The 16724-nt window shown below is 42.8% G+C and overlaps 1 protein-coding gene across 3 annotated transcripts in view; it reads left to right on the forward strand.

Annotated features, from left to right (window-relative positions):
* The window catches only part of asap2a (ArfGAP with SH3 domain, ankyrin repeat and PH domain 2a), a 63641-nt gene that overhangs the window by 19899 nt on the left and 27018 nt on the right, over nucleotides 1–16724 (forward strand). For all 3 annotated transcript variants that reach the window (XM_069661654.1, XM_069661656.1, XM_069661655.1), the window contains exons 2-4: nucleotides 357–429; nucleotides 10523–10668; nucleotides 11489–11563. In XM_069661654.1, the coding sequence (XP_069517755.1) occupies nucleotides 357–429; nucleotides 10523–10668; nucleotides 11489–11563 (294 nt within the window). The remainder of the gene's footprint in view (nucleotides 1–356; nucleotides 430–10522; nucleotides 10669–11488; nucleotides 11564–16724) is intronic.

The following is a 16724-nucleotide window of genomic DNA, read 5'->3' on the forward strand; positions in this document are numbered from 1 at the left end:
TGACCGCTTCTGAAGCTTCTGTGCCAGCTAACATAATGTTGCAGGACATACGGTATGTGTCACTCATAACTAATTGGTAAGACAAAACACTCCCCTCTCTCAACAGGACAGCGGCTAAAATGAATGTCAGGCCCATTGAGTGAACAAGCTATACTGTATAGTCATGCAGGCATTCCTGTTATATTGTACATGCTGTTTTCCATGTTTTTACACGTTCACATGTCAGATGCTCAGCTGAGGGACTTGTGTCCTCTGAATGTTCTTTCAGAGCCCCAGAATACATCAAAGTAGTTAATTAAAGTGCTCTAAGTTGAAGATGAATACTCAGCGTCTCCCTCTTTGTGTGTCTCTTTAAGGCTCTGGATGTGGACCGCAGTGTTTTGTACAAGATGAAGAAGTCTGTGAAGGCCATCTACACGTCCGGTCTCGGTGAGTCCTCCTGTCCGTCCTTTATGTTGGGATTTTCATGTCCTCCTCTTACCACTCTTGCTTCAGTGACTAGCCTTCAAAGATGCTTGATATTACAATTTACAGCGAGTTCTTTTGGCTGGAAACTACTACTACTAACTTTAAAAGTGACTATGCAACAACTTTTTGTTCTGCGATATTTGTTGCGTAAAAAAAAACAAACATGAAATTATCCCAGATAGCTGCAGTGTGTTTATGTACATATACAATTAATCATCATACTTTTCTCAAGTCTATTTTCCTCCAACAAAACAACCCCCCCTTTATACATACTCTTTGTTCAAAGACTCTGACACATGCATGAAAAAGTAGAGAGCGTTCAGGTAGAGCGCTGCATTTGTTTTGTGGGCTATATTTGCGTTACTTATACGGTGTGTCATCTACCGTTTGATGTTCAAATATATGTTTTATCAGCGTGACCAGCTCGGTGATGGTAACTTTTGGAAACAAAATCTCACTGTGTCCTTCCTGTCGGCACACACATCCTCACGCCGTGTGTGCGCTGCAGGTGTAGCCGCTACAAGTAAACACTCCGCGGCACGTCTACTCCGTTACAAGCCGGTATGTGTAGCCACATCGTTAACGATCATGGTGATACACACACTGAATAGCTCCCACGCAAAGAAAAAAGTCTGACTCGATCATCTGTCCGACATTATCTGTGACAGCAGCAGCATCACGTGCTTGTTTACAGTTTACAGGCAGGTGACACACAGACTCTGCATGCACAGCGGTCACTTTACTCTGTGCTCTGTGTTGCACTTTGCTTCACTTTCGCACATCCTGCGTTGTGACTATGGCACATGCGCACATTGTTTAAACAATTTACTGTGCAACCCTGTATCTTATAATTAGTTATATTATTTTAAGTAGAAATGTTTGGGGTTTTTCTTAGTGGCTGGATAGACTAAGGAAGCAATTTCAATACAATTTTTGGTGTTTTAATGTCTTAGTTTTTTCTGTTTACACAATTACTATTATTATTTCCCACTGCCTTTTAGACAGATGTAGGCAGGGGATTTTGTGTGTCTGTGTGTGTGTTATTACCGTGCTCATTGAGGCTGTCTGTGCCAGTGTTGGGTGTTTCCAGTGTCTTTTGTTTGGCCTGCCTGACAGAACCCCGCTGAGAGAGAGAGAGAGAGAGAGAGAGAGAGAGGGAGAGAGACCTCTGAACAATGTGCTGAGCGGTCTTTTTTTTCCGAACAGTGTGGGCTCTGTTCAGACCACAGGGACAGCTGTCTGATCCAGACCCCCAGAGGAACAGCTGGGGAGGGGTGCGCGCTGTGTTTGTGTGTGGGTGCTGAGGCATGGAGACACCCATGTTCTCACTTCACCTCACTGTTTAACATGCATCTACACATATACATGTTGCCTTTGTACTGCTGCCAGACTCTTTGTCATCCAGAGACATTAAAGGCGTGTGATTGTGTGTTCAGGTGTGCATTTTAGGAGAGAATTCCCACAATGCTCAGCTGAACAAAGTGAATACCCCTGTTGTTTTTAATCACCTTCATTTGAATCTGTGTGGTTGATTCAAGCAGGGGTTGAGGTTTGCAGGTGTTTGAGGCAGTGGAAACATGTTTTTATTATGAGCTGTGGGAAATATTAGGAAGACGCAACCAGGCGTATGCATGCTCTGAAGTGATTTCTATCTGTGTTTCCAACAGAAACACTGTTTTATCTGTGAATGCTGTCGTTTCTGTTCCTGCAGGGGACGATCACATTAACTGAGGTCAACTTGACCTCAGTGATTCTGCAGACTCTGATCTGTTTTCAATACGAGATGACTCCATGAAGCTCTCTGTGCCTGTGTCAACCCTGTATCTCTAAGATAAAGACATGGGTTCAAAAATAATGTTGATAATATAGTCTTCTGTTTTACCCTCATTGCTACCAATACTGAATGAAGGCTGACTCCCGAGTTCTCCTCTGCTCTACAGAGTGTTTCAACATCACACGAGGCTAAAGGAGAGAGAATATTGGACCTCCGTTTATCAGACGGCTGGAAAAATGATTCCAAGAAATGTCTTCAGCTGCGCCATTTATGACAGATGTGAAAATAGCAACTGTTTCATAGGATGATAATTTGAAAGTGTTGTCTCTAAACTGTGTTCGGCTTCTCCATGTTGCACATGTTGATGACGTCATAGTGTTGCATTGCGTGTGTGTCAAACCTGAGAAAATCGGACATGATCTCGCCACAGATGATCGTTGTTTGCATGTTTCTGTTTAAGTTGATCTAAAGTAAAAGCCTTTATAGGCATATAAATTATATCACAAGAAGTAAAATGACCAATGTAGAAACTGACCAACCATTCGGAGTCCTAAGTGCACGTAATCAATGAGTCGTAATCAGTACATTTAGTCTGGACCTTTTAAATCAAACATCAGATTAATTACATCTAGTTTCAGCATCATGCACTTGAAAATGCACAGTAACAGTGTAAAGTAGTAAAGTGCTAAACTTGCAAACGCACTGATAATAAAATGAATACTTCTAATGATATAATATCATCTAGGGGTATGAATCGCAGGGTAACTCACGATGCGACATGCGACACGTGGCCCACGCTAACGATAATGTCACGATACAGCGATTCTGTGCTAATTTATATATTGCAAGATAATCATATCTATGATACATCACGATATCTGATTAACTGAAGAATAAAAAATGGCCCTAAAAAGGTGAAGTGCAGTTCTTTTGTCCCATCCCTATTATCATCAATATATTTTTTTTCAAGATGTTAAACAATGTGAATAAATTCAGGTAAGATTTCACACTAAATTGTATTGCGGACATTAAAATGAAACTGTGACTGTAGATGCTGTCATGTAGAGAAGCAGTTGTGTTACAGTATCTAAAGCAGATCTATGATATTGGAGGGAATATGTGAAAGCAGAAAGTTGCATTCATATTCTTCAGAGAGGATGCTGGGAAAAGCCTGAATACTAATACACACAACAGGGAGCCCAAACACTGACTGCCCTAAGAGTACACTCCTGGTTTGACTGACTGTCGAGCACACAGATATTTTAGGCTGACTCGAGGAATACTAATGATAAGGATGTGGATGGGGGAAGATGGAGGTTTTATTAACAATAGTGAAGAAAAATAAACAAACAAAAAAAAGAGAGAAACAAAGGGGCTGAGCCAGCACTACAGTATAAGCTGGTACCGGAGTGTAAGGAAAAAGAGGTGGAAACGAGAGAGAAAGAAAACTGCAGGGAAAGCTGCACAGCCCAGTGTTGCTGCAGGCACCTGACAGGTTGTCAGCTTGTGGGTTTTGATGAATAAACCAGCAGCAGCATCTCGAATCCCCCCCGAAGAACCTGGAGCTGATGGAGCAGAGCTGTAAGGACGGGCCTGCCAGAGAGCGGCTCAATGCAGACGAGTGAACGCTGTGCACCCGCTGCTGTACCTCTATAGTAGGCAGGAGGGCTGCATAGAGCTGCTGAATATTGCAGAACTGGGCCTGCGTTGCATCAGGAAAATGCTGCATTCAATGGAGTCTGATCCTGTAATGTCCTTCAGGTCGTGTATTTCTCTCCTGGTAGCCAGGTATTAAAGAAAATAAGACTCCCACAATCACTAATGTGATTAATCTGGGTGGATGTCAGAGGAAAAAGACTAAAGGAGACAAAGAAATAAAGAAGCACAAAAGAATGTGTAATGAAAATGTAAGACACAGTCACCTCTATTTGTACAGGACTGTTTGATGCTTTGGAAAATAGAATTAGTTGCTTTTTTCCCAGAGATAGATTAGAAGATTGATGCCACTCACATGTCTTATTTCTAGTGGTAACTGTGGCAACTTGTAGCGTAGCGTAGCTTAGCACAAAGACAGGCAGCTGAAGCGCTCATTTAGACATTATATCCCGTTCTAAAGAGTATTTTCGGACTGTTTCTTGGCTGGATTAGTGACCCAATGAGGTTTAGCGATTTTTTTTTTTTACCTTTGTTTGAGCCCAATGTTGCCAGTCTTCATGCTAAGCTAAGCTGAATCCATCTATGAAGCAATTTGAATCTTAATCTCTAGGATCTCTTATTGTATCAAAGTAGTTTAAACTAACAATCTTGATGATTTCAGTTTCATTCTCTTGGGCGCCCCCTCATGGTGCTAGTATACTTCCCAGTTTAACCAGACGTCTACGGTTGGCTCCCTTTGTCACGATTGTAACTCTTGATTTTCCTCGCTGATGGTCGCTTTCCTTTTTAGACTGTTTGCCTTCACCTGAGCGTCAAATTGAAGTTGTATCTGTAGTCATCTATCTTTTCTTTGTTTGTTCAGCCATAGTAGATTACTGTTTACTCGCAACACTTGCAGAGACCGGAAAAGCAGCCGCTTAGCTCCGCCTACCCTCTCTGGCAGACCAACCACTACTGGCTGATGGAAAACGCGTCACTAACTGGGCGCCGCTTGTGATTTTTTTCGCGAATGTTGCGAATGTAGTAGTGTCACTTTGATACTTATATCACAGAGATTCTTGCCACATTGTTCTTACTGCTCTGTGACTTTTATTAACTATTAATGTGACTCAATTTATTTTGCAACTCATTGGGGGGGGCTTTGCTGCAGCTGCAGACACACAAACAACACTGTGGAAATCTATCAATATTACGCTATCAATTGGCAAATATGTCAATTATTATAATTTTTTTGTTGTACACACAGATGTGAAGAAAAGTAAAAAGGTGTGTTCCGGACCTGTTTCCCCTTTTTTGCGATGTTGAAACATAAAAATAACACCTTCCTGTAGTTTACCTAAAATAAGTTTGGTGTTGGAGTTGATCTAATCCCCACCCATCCAAAGTGGCAAAGCAGCTTTTTACTTCATGTTGAAATAGTTGTTTTAACTGTCACAGAAACTGAATGCAGTGTTACACAGGTGGGAGGCAGACAGCGTGTCATACTCACCCAGCTCCTACTTTCACAAGTTTCAAGGTAGATAAATATACTACTGAATGACTTGTTGTTATTACCCTTCCACAGATATTTTACAGTAATTTATAAGAGTCTGAGTCCGATCATGTTTGAATGTGTCCCCATGTTTTAACGTTCCAGATGGATGTAGTGTCAGGAAGAGGTAAATTAAATTTTTGTTCATTATCCACCGATTTTGGATATTTAACCAGCTTGTAACCATATAAAGAATGGTATCCAACCCTTCATATATACAGTGCATACACTATTTGACAGTGGTTTCAGTCTTTCATAAGTAATCCTCAGCAGAAAAGCAAATAAGAGCGTTCCCCAAAATGTCAAACTGTTCCTTTAATAATTTCCTCTCTTTCCTTTTTGCTGTCTTACGTCCTATAAATCTTTGTTCCTGTCGTCTGTGGATTAAAGTTACTTAAACTCCCCTCCCTCAGTGGCCATATATTTCTAAGCGACCGCCGAGTCCGGTGGTGTTTTCACTGAGTCCGTGGAGAGATGTGGGATTGATCTGAGGTCGGCCTCACATTGTGTCAGCGAGCGAACGCAGCGTCAGCAGAGCAGGCCCGATGGAGCCGAGTGTGAGGGAATGAGTGTGGGAGAGACCGAGAGAGGAAGCAGAGGCCGGTCTGGTATCTGGTGATTAAACTCTATGTGTGTGTTTACTGCGTGTGTGTGTTTGTGTGTGTGTGACATAGTGAGATAGAAGGAAGCTGCAAAACAAGCCTTTGGGATGTTAGGTAATCCTCAGCAGACGCCTGTAAGCTGTACATTATGTCTTTTCTGTGTGTGTTTAAGAGGGTAGATACAGTAAAGGATGTTGTGCAGAGTAACAGGCTGTTTGTGTCTGTGTGTTGAACAGAATAATGTCCTCTGTGCGCCAGAGAACACAAGGTCATCATTTCCTGAGGTCAACACACACACCATTTACCGTCATGCCACCTCAAGCATTTATCTGAACCATAAACTGTTTTATATTTAGCTTCTTTTAGACGTTGTAAAGCCCACACACACAGTTTAAAAGGTTTAAAAGAAAATGTTAATTTGAAAGAGTCTATAACTGTAGTAGTAGTTGGTTATGCTGAATGTATGCACGATGGTTGCAGACATTCATGTTGCATGACGTGGTTTTTAAACTAACATGGTTCAAAGGCTCAAACATTGCTACAGAGAGAGTCGCAGTGAGGAAAATAAGACGACTATTAAAAGTGCTTGAATTACAGTATTTTATTGTTTAATTTTATTGTTTATTCTAAAAGCCAGAAATGACAATTATTTAGTTAAATGACGAATGTGAATGACTGTGTGTTGGAATTGGTTGTACAGAATAGGCCCCAACATGTTGCATTTTTTTAATCTGTTTAAGCAGCAGTAGGTTTGATATGTTTCTACATTTACCTCCGTATCTTCTGATAGTGGATATGGAATATTTTGTGCTTCTCTCATGTATTTGCATTAATTTATCTGACGTGAGCTTTGATTTCTCAAACTATTTATTTATTTACTATTTATTTTACAGAAGGCAATTTTTTTTACACTTCGGGGGAATAAATACAGGTTTGGCTCGGTTGGTGGAGCGGGCGCTGCATGTGCGGAGGCTACGGTCCTCGACGTGCTGATCGCAGATTCCATAGGTGAAGAAACTCCCGCTCACTGTCTCGCTTGTTGCTGTTAATATTTATTTAATATAATCAACGTTTCGGTCGACATCAGGTTGTGAGTCCAGCATCTCCGTGCCTTACCATATATAGGCATAAGAGAGCTGCCTAATTACACAATGAGCCAACCAGAGGACCCCACACATTCGGGTTGATTCCAAACATCTCCTTGGTGATGAAACCTGGACGAACTGCTGCCGCTCCCATGATGCAACTGCTGATCGTTCAGTGCATGTCTTCCCCCGTTCTCTGCTCCCCATGTTTCCTGTCTCTCTTCAGCTGTCAGCTTAAGAAAAAAAAAAAGTAGTGCCACAAGAGGGCTGCGAGATAAACTTTTGGTGTCACAGGGTGATTAAAAACTGGAGGAAAATGGTTAAAACATATTTTACCTACTTTTAATTGTCCGATCCACGTGTTTTCTATTGTACTGATGATGAGAGGTCATAATAACAAATTGTTTAGTTCTCAGGTTAAAAAAAAGTCTGGAACCACCGATCCAGGTTATTTCAGAATCAAGAGAGGATGTTCTTCTTGAATAATAGTTCACAAAAAAGGCATAAAACAGTTTCTGAATGTCTTTTTAACAGGTTTAAACCACACTAAGCTCGTGTGCCTCCAGGAAATCCCCTGAACACCAGTTTTATATTTCATCAACAGTGAATTAGCAGCTTCTGTTGACACTATAAACTACAAAAGAGCCCGCCTCTGTCCTCCTGTCTTACTCTCCATTGCTACCCATAAACTGGTTCAGCGTGTCGCACGTCCTTTGAGGTTCAAAGCCGCTCTCTGCTACAGTCTGCATGTGTGATGTGTTGAGGTCATGTTACAACAAATACTCATGTAGTCACCGAGCAGCCCAGGGGGGGCGTTCGGCCTCTCATGTGCCACTTCAAAACCAGCAGCAGGCCACCGCCCTGTCGGCTCTGAGGCCCGGCGGAGACGCAGCCACACAGCTGGAGCTGACGTGTGAAGAGTGCGGCGAGGGTCAGTGTGCGACACATTTCAATGCTTTCACTGTCTTTATTGTGTGTTCTGTCGATTACTCGTTGTATAAGCAGTGTTAGAAAATAGAGTCACAGGTTTCTAGTGGCCTCAATGACTCCCCACAAAAAGGCCCACTTCGTTCAAACTGGGATTCGAACCATAAACCTTCTAAGTGTGAGGCAACAGCACAAACCACTGCACCACCATGCCCAGAATTGATTCAGCACTTACAAAACATAAAATCCTGATGCTCCAGTGCATCAACATTTTCTTACACCCCTATTAGAAGCTATTTAACGCCCTCATTTTCCACTTGTGCTCTGAGTCTCGGAGGAGTTTTATCATCCAGCTTCTCTTTTGTAGGTAGTGACTCAGAAGCTTTCAGCTCCCCTTTTAATAACATGATGGATATCTCTGCAGCCAGACATGAGCTAACCCAGCCTCATCTATAAACCTGACACATCTGTGAACCTGTTATCTCTGTGTGCGTGTGTGTGTGCGTGTGTGACTCAGATAAAAAGCTGAGTCATGATGTGGCAGCAGGTGTGCGTCCTCATATTTTTACACCCCTCCTCTCTCATTTTTCCTGAGTCCCTCCCTCAAACGCACCTCTGTCTCCATCACATCGCTTAGCGAGTGTCGTCATAGCAACAGTCACCAGTGCCCCATCCCTCTCTTTCCCAGTGGCATTAGCTGTTTTCAGCTGCCTGGTGTACCGTGAAGTGTATTAAGTGGAGTCATCCAGGCCGAACCCCGGGGTAGATCAGGTCGTCTTTAGACACGCAAGGAGTCTTTGGTCACGGCCAGTTTAAGGCTCTTCCTCTGACTGGTAACTGACTGATGGTTTGTTCAGTTTGGGGGCCAACATGGTGTACTTTTCTTTTCTCCTTCCTCTCCATCTGCAACTTAACGTCCCCTTTTAATCTCTCTCTGCCTCCCTGAAGGCGTCGTTATCATCTCTCTCAGGACAATCGTTATTTAAATACGTATCAAGATGTTGTTTTACCCCTGGTTTTTCTTTTGTGAATTGAAACACAAATAAAGATAAAAAATGTGCGTCCATTCACAGCTAATGGTGAAAGAGATTTCAAGATCATTGCTATTACACATCTGCATGAAGGGAAATAATTGTAACCGCTCACATCGCTCCTCTTTTTCTCATTTACATTCTTACATGCTTCTCTGCTGTATGATTGTGTGAAGCTGGGTGATAATTAACCTTTTTTTTTTTTCATTTTTCACAGATTTTTTTTTTATGTAAAATGTTTGTCATGCTTATTGCGGTATATAATTATATTATATATTTTTTAATGCACGTTCGACCAAAAGCCCAAAGAGAGTAGAGGACAGAGACAGAAAAAAGCAGCTTTTCTTCGCACTGGAGAAGCTTCAACCGACACTGTTTTTGCTTAAAGCTCCTGTTATTGGCTGACTGCCGGGGTCAGGTCTGTATCTGACTGACTGACTGAGTAAGAGACTGACTGATTGAGTGACGGTACTTTCACAGCCGTAGAGAGAGATCATAATGGCGGGTCATGGAGCATATTGGACCTCCACTGACGCGACTCTCTTGCTCATCCTGCTTTCTTTAACAGCCATATGTATCACTCTTGTTGCCCTGGGAAATGTTAACAAAGGCAGCGTGCAGTTAATCGCGTCGTCTGACACCTACCCACCAGCCAGCAGTTTCAGGCATTAAAAATAACTATATAGAAATAATCAATCTTTTCGCTGACGGTCTGGTTTGCTTTTGTAGCTCATATAGAGTAATCATGATTAATTTTAGTCTGTTTCATAACCAGCGAAAAACTCCTCTCTTTAAAATGACTTAATGGCTTAATAATTCAATTATCAAAACTGCTCCAAAATAACTTTCTGTTGACGTATTAATTGATTTAACAAATAATTTCAGCCGTAGTCAGTGCTTGTGATCAACACGCAAAGATGGAAACAGTCCTGCCTTCATCGTGAGTCGCAAGCTTCAGGGTTTCCTGCAGCGATTTATGACTCACCTGGAATAAAAAGCGCTGATGCCCTTAATATGTCAGTAGAAGTTTTTAGACCGAGTGTTATGAAACATAATATTGGGCTTATAAAACTTTGGGGGAAATGAGCAGCAGCACTCCAGAACATATTATTGCACAGGCCATTGATTTAATGAGCTGACTGCAGAAACTCTCTTTATAAAAATCCAAAAACGGCTTCGGTAAGAGGAGGACTAAATGATCTAGGTGATTGACTTTGTATTTTCACTTTGCATAAATAAATCAGAGCAGGAGGTTGCAACGTCTGGAAAATAAAGTCAAACGGCCTTATTCTCTTTGGAAAAACTGTAATGGAGAGACTGACTGGCAGGAGCGGTGGATCTTTGCTCCCTGAAAGACTACTATGCATTATTAATACTGAGCTGTGAGAGACCTGAGTGTGACTCCCTCTACCTGTCAAAGCTGACCTCTGTGTGTTTGTGTTTTCCAGCCCACGTAGAGAACGAGGAGCAGTACACCCAGGCCCTGGAGAAGTTTGGAGAAAACTGCGTGTACCGAGACGATCCCGACCTGGGTTCAGCTTTCCTCAAGTTCTCCGTCTTCACCAAGGAGCTCACTGCGCTCTTCAAAAACCTGGTGAGTCTACGCAGCGTGTTTAAAGTGTGTATTTGTGAGGTAAAATCTTCAGGGACAAAGACAGATTTCCATCCTGTCCCTAATTGTCTCAATCCCCTGGAGTCTCTCTGTGTGTGTTCTCTAAGCTCCGGCTGGAACCTGAAGCCCTCAGGAGGTAGCTCCAGTTTTCCACTGAGACGGCCAAAGAGCCACCAAATATCTGCTGGATCTAAACCAGCCTCATCCCGCTCAGGTTTTTGTATGGAGGCCGAGGCTTTATTGGAATAATCTGACACTATCATGTGTGGTCCGTCGCCGCGCCTGGACACTGTATCGACTCACGCAGAGACCAGGAGCTGGAGATGCTGTATTAGTGTTATCTCAACACCTTTTATTAAAGAAATATGAGCTGCAGCCAGAGCTGGATGTGAAGATGTAATCTCTTAAAGCCTCCTGGATAATGTGCAGCTTTACAAACTGAGCCTGGCCTCATAAAAACAGGGGAGTTACTTGTCCCCTGATGGATGGTTTAAGCCTTTAAATAACATGAAAATAACGCCGCTCAGAGTGCAAACTTAAACTGAAGTTAATTCATCGCTTCAGTAGGGGCTATTTTCTAAATTCCCTTACTTTATTTAGCTCATCGTGCCTCTTAATAGCAACATTTACTGACTTAAAAAAAGAAGGAAACTCAAGCCCCTCTATAATTGGACAAACTGCACACACACCCAAACAACACACGAAACTCCAAAAGGATTACGCCACAGTGGCGTCGGGCAGCTTTAAATCCTCTGATATAACCTTCCAACTCTTATCTGTCTCTCTCCTCACCCTCCTCCAGTTCCAAAACATGAACAACATCATCACGTTTCCTCTGGACAGCCTGCTGAAAGGAGACATGAAGGGCGTCAAAGGGGTAAGGAAAGGAAGCTGCATGACCTCATGTTACTCTGCCACTGAACAGGAAGTGTAATACAAGTGGATGAATGGAGTTTAGCGCTGTGCTGAATCATGCCTGAGCTTGAAGAAAGAGACAATTTTCGGATATAACAAGATTGATAACAAGCTGCTTGAATCTGCCTCTGGTCACTTTCCACATGGTAACTTGATGAGGGCATTAGGTGTGCTTATGTTTTCATGTGGAGTCTTGGATCAGTCAGTGTTTGTTCAAGTTTTGGCCAAAGTGTGCAATCACTCAACAGAACACGTGAAAAAAGAGTGAGTATGTAGCCTACAATAACTCATGGTTTTACAAGAAGCATCTGTGTGAACCACTAAAGCCACTTTTACTAAATGATTGCTGAGTTCATGGTCCTATCAATGAGTATGTGTATTAAACCAACAACATGTCAGGCCATGTCCACATGTACACAAGTATTTGTCAAAGCTTTTTCTCTGCGTTTTGGCCTTTTGTTCACACACAAACGCCGTTTAGATCACTGAAAACTTATCTTTTGTAAAACTCTGGCCAGGGCGAAGACTTTTAGAAACTCAGTTTCCACGGAGACGTGTTGACGGGTTAAATGGCGTTTTTGGCTCGTGACGTCAGGCTGTGCGCCGTTATCTCCTTTTTGAGGCGTCACAAATGAGGCGACATGCCTTGCAAAATGACGGACGTGACAAAAACAGAGACACTTCTGACCCTACTAACAGGACTTTTTACATGTTTACACTTTATGTGTGCAGTTACTCGTCCACTTTATTGAGGAACAGAGGCGTCGGGATGCACTACTAGATTTTTTCAGACTTTTGACTGGTCGTAATTCTTCTTTTTCTTCTTTGCATGACCGGGTTATATCGCCACCTGTTGGTGTGGCATTCTCATGACAGCATTTCTGTTTTGTTTTTGCGTTTTTGTTTGGACGGGGATTTTTTTTATAACCGTGCTTGTGTGGACATTTTTTTTTTTTTTTAATGGAGGGAACCCCCGTGTACGTGTAGACCTCGTTACCCAAACCGGAATCGTCTAAGAAGGTTGGAAAGTTTTTTGAATGCTCTTTCCAATATTGAAGTGTCTTTTGGAATGCTCCAATTTTTTAAGACCTTACATTGAAAAACATGTGTTTACTGTTTTCTTACGATAAAAAAATAGTTCCTGAATATTAAGGGAACTATTTTCCGCTGGTGCAAAGTGGCATTTAGTGCAGCACAACTGTCAATGCTAGTTTTCTACAGTTACTTTCCCACCCAGCGCCCGCACTGTGTGAGCAGCAAATGTACTTGCACCCATCTGTGCGCCTAAGGCTGTGTTGGCCTTAAAATGAGTTGTGTTCAGGGTCATTGCTGCTGCATGGCTCACAGGCTTTAAACTTTTCACACCAGCAGATTCGTTTCCTCAGCAAAAAAACATTTACATCTTCAGCTTGCTGAATCCGACATTTAGATAGCAATGCGCCAGGTGCAGGTGCATATTTTTATGCCTTTATTTGAGCTGACAGATGGGAGATCACAGGAAACAAGGGGAGAGAAAGATGAGGAATCATATTCAACTATCTCAGGTTTTCATGGTACTTTCAATCTGAAGGCCACCAGGTTGCCCCTAATGTAGACTAAATGGAGATAGACAACACGAACTGTTTCGATCAGAGAAGAAGTAAACAAACAGACAAATCTGACCCGACATTAATGCCAGAACATTTCCAATACTTACTGCTACAGACGCATTTCCATCTGCACCTAAAAAGTATTGAAGTTCAATAAAGAGCCCTGTCCTGTACACTAATGCAGCCCATTAGTGAGTCAGCCAGCCGGTCATGTGTCTCACCAAACGGACTGAACGCAGACAGACACTCGTTAACGGGCCCTGCAGCTCCGTAATGAAATCAGCACTCGTTACTGTCCGCAGCGCTCCGTGACCTTTCACTCCGCGGGCACATGATTGGCTGCTGTTTTCACCGAGGTATGATGCAATTAAAGCAGCTCTATAATGAGGCCGGTCGCCATAGAAACTTTGGTTGTCCCCATGACCCTTGGCTCGGGCTCGACTTCTGAACTGTCCTTTTGCTCTTTTGCACGCCTCTCAAGTGTTTTCTTTTCACCCTCTTTCTCCTCCATGATTTCCTCTCTTTGTCTCCTCGTCTCCCTCTTAACTCCACGTCTATCCCCCCCGTCTCCCTCACCCCCTCACCCCCCTGTCTGGCAGCCAGTCACATCTGTAATGCTTACCCTCTTATTGCTCATTAGCTTTCCGATGCTTCTCATTACCCCAATGACACGGGGCTAATGAGCGGCTGGTTATTTTATACCTCCGGACACACACACACATTTACACACACTCACGTAAATGTCACCACTGTCGTAATTGAGCCGTAATAAAGAAAATAGGTCAAGAGTCATCCAGAAATGTCATCAGGGTTACACCCATCAAGCGACCTGTTGCTCACCTCCGCAGCCCAAAGGCAGATCCCTCGTCCCTCCCTCCCCCTTCATCCTCCTTCCTCCTCCTCCTCTGTCATTATCCTGCTTCTCCTCTGCTGTCCTCTCCCGGGGGAAGTACCTGTTAGGCGAGGGGAAAGCAGGAAGAAGTCCAGACCTGCATGACAGGCTGTTAAGACTGCAGGGAGAGAAGGAAAGAGATGAGCTAATGAGTCGATGCTGGTGTCCAGAAAGAGGAAGAGAGATGTTTTTAACATGACAAGAGACACAAATAAGTCCAGATATTGATAGAAAATGTGCGTTCCATGATCCAGAAATGAAAATAAGATTTATAAATGATGATATATGAGTTATTTACGGCGTTTTCCAATACAAAAACAAGAAGAACAACCCATATGAGAACATTTTTATAGATATATACAGCTTTAATAAATGTCATCGGCATGTAAAAACACTAGTATAGTCTGTTAATTTAAAGATGCTGTAATTAAAGCCCCCAAAACACCAGAATATTACAAGTAAAACATGCATTCCACCAGCACTTAAACGCATCATGCATTTTTTAGTTGAGAAAACAGTCTCTGCACAATCCACACGTGTCAGCCGAATCATGCAGACACATTCATTGAAATTTAAATAGATGCTAAACTAAGGCAACTTTGTTCCATGGAGCACACAGGGGGCAGGAAAACACGTTTAGAGGTGTGATAGGCTGCAAAAATAGCCAACTCTTTAAATTCACTCCTTATTTTCTTTCACCGATAAAAAGTGCAATTTAATATCTCAAAGTTCTCCACAGTTACTGCGGCTGTGTGTCAGCTATGATAGTAACAGGTCCTTTGATCTGATTTAACTCCCGACTTAATGGTTTTCTGGTGGCCGTTGTTCCCCTCTGAGCTTGTTAATATTCTGCCAGCGCTGTCTTTGGCGATGAGTGCGTCGATGAACTTACCCCGAGGGAGGCTGCCGCTAATGGCTCTGTGATTAGAGGGCTACAACCTGGCAACCTGTCACTGCTGTTGCTCAGATAAAAACCTACATTTTCCACCTCATATAACTCCATTTCACTAAAGAGGGAATTAAGACTTCATACGTAAAAGGTGACCTTGTCATTTTTAGGCTGGCTTAGTTCTTGCCTTTTAATTTCTGTGCTTTCTGAAGTGTAGTCTTTTAGGGCTTAGTGTTTTGAAAGAACTGAAAAGGAGTCTTTGTCTGAGGAGGTTTTGGGATACAGTCAGAGCAGTACGAGCAAGAAAAAGTCTGGGGTGGGGTCCCTGGAGGCCCCAGTAGTGTTATTACTGAAGATAAACACACAGACACTCTCCACTCGGTGGAAAATGGAAAGTGCTGAGACAACAGCACCGATCTGCTAACAGCCAACTTTCAGAGGCATGATGTCATGCCTGCAGCCGACCCCCTCATCCTCTGCTTATTGACCGCTCTGTTTTTTCTAACCCACCGTGAGTCATATCAGCTCATCACTATTCAGCTACAGTGTCCGGACAGAATCGGCAGAGTTTGTTAAAGTGAGAGCAGAGAGGTCTGTGGTCGTGCTGCACCCGCTCTTATTGTGGTATCTTTTTTCTATATTTCAGACTAGAGCAGAATAATTATAAAGGCTTCCTCATTTGTTTGCAAACTACCTAAGAGATGTCTGTCTGTCTTCTTTGGTATTCTGCCTCAATTCCTAATGTGACCAAGGTGGAGGGAATTGCATTAGAGGAGCAATTTGCCCCTGGAAAAAGCCACTGTCAGTCAAAGATGGTGTTCTCTGTAATCGATAGAAGCAATAATAATTGAAATTGGCGCCATAGCTGTGGAGAAAGTTGTACAAACAGCTTGTGGTTTCGTCCTTTCTACATTCCTACAACACCCAGCATGCATTGCGCCCCTCCCTCTGAAAGGAGCAGCCCAGTGAGAGACGCTGGAGTTAAATACTACTGTTCTCCAATCAAGGACATTGATCGATGCAGGCAATGGCTCAGAGCGGTACAAAATCTGAAATACTACGAGAATGTACCGGTGGATCATCTAAAAACTCTTCAGGTCTGCAGTCTACATTTCAAACCTGACGATTTTGAACGAGACATGACATCGGAGGCGGGCGTCCTAGATTGAGGAAATGTAGTTCAGTGAACTCCCTGGCCTCCGCCAGATGACGCGTTGTACATAGTCTGGCGGAGGTTTTCCAGGGCCCACTGGAGAAGCGGGTAGCGTCCTCCAAAGGCACAGAGCGAAATTGCATTTATTTCCTACCATAATGACGTTAGCTCCCCATAATAGCATGATAGGACTGAGGTTGAAAATTGTCAAACTGGCTCTTTTAATAGTTTGTGGCATGAAAAAGGACCTGTTTTTGTCTTGTGGATTATCCAAATTAAAGCTTAAAACTGTGAGGCTGCGCTGATTGTTTTCAGTGTAATAGCAAACTTAACCTCTTTGACTTTTCGGCTGTTTGTTTGACAACACACTAACATTTTTCTCTTCACTTTATTGGCCAAGTGGTTAACTGATTATTCAAGAGAGAACCTGGCAGACAATAATCAGTGGTTTCAGCAGTCCAAGATAAGGATGCTAAACATCTGCCTATCATCCAATATAGTGTTTCACAGACGTCACCTGACACAGCGTCTGTGATGGTCACCATCTCCTGACAGCACTAAGCTTCTCCACCCTGGTGTAATTCTTTCTATGACAGTAGG

The sequence above is a fragment of the Semicossyphus pulcher genome, unplaced genomic scaffold (assembly GCF_022749685.1).
Source record: "Semicossyphus pulcher isolate SPU_LCO1_2020_fin unplaced genomic scaffold, fSemPul1.0.p SCAF_14, whole genome shotgun sequence".
NCBI lineage: Eukaryota > Metazoa > Chordata > Actinopteri > Labriformes > Labridae > Semicossyphus > Semicossyphus pulcher.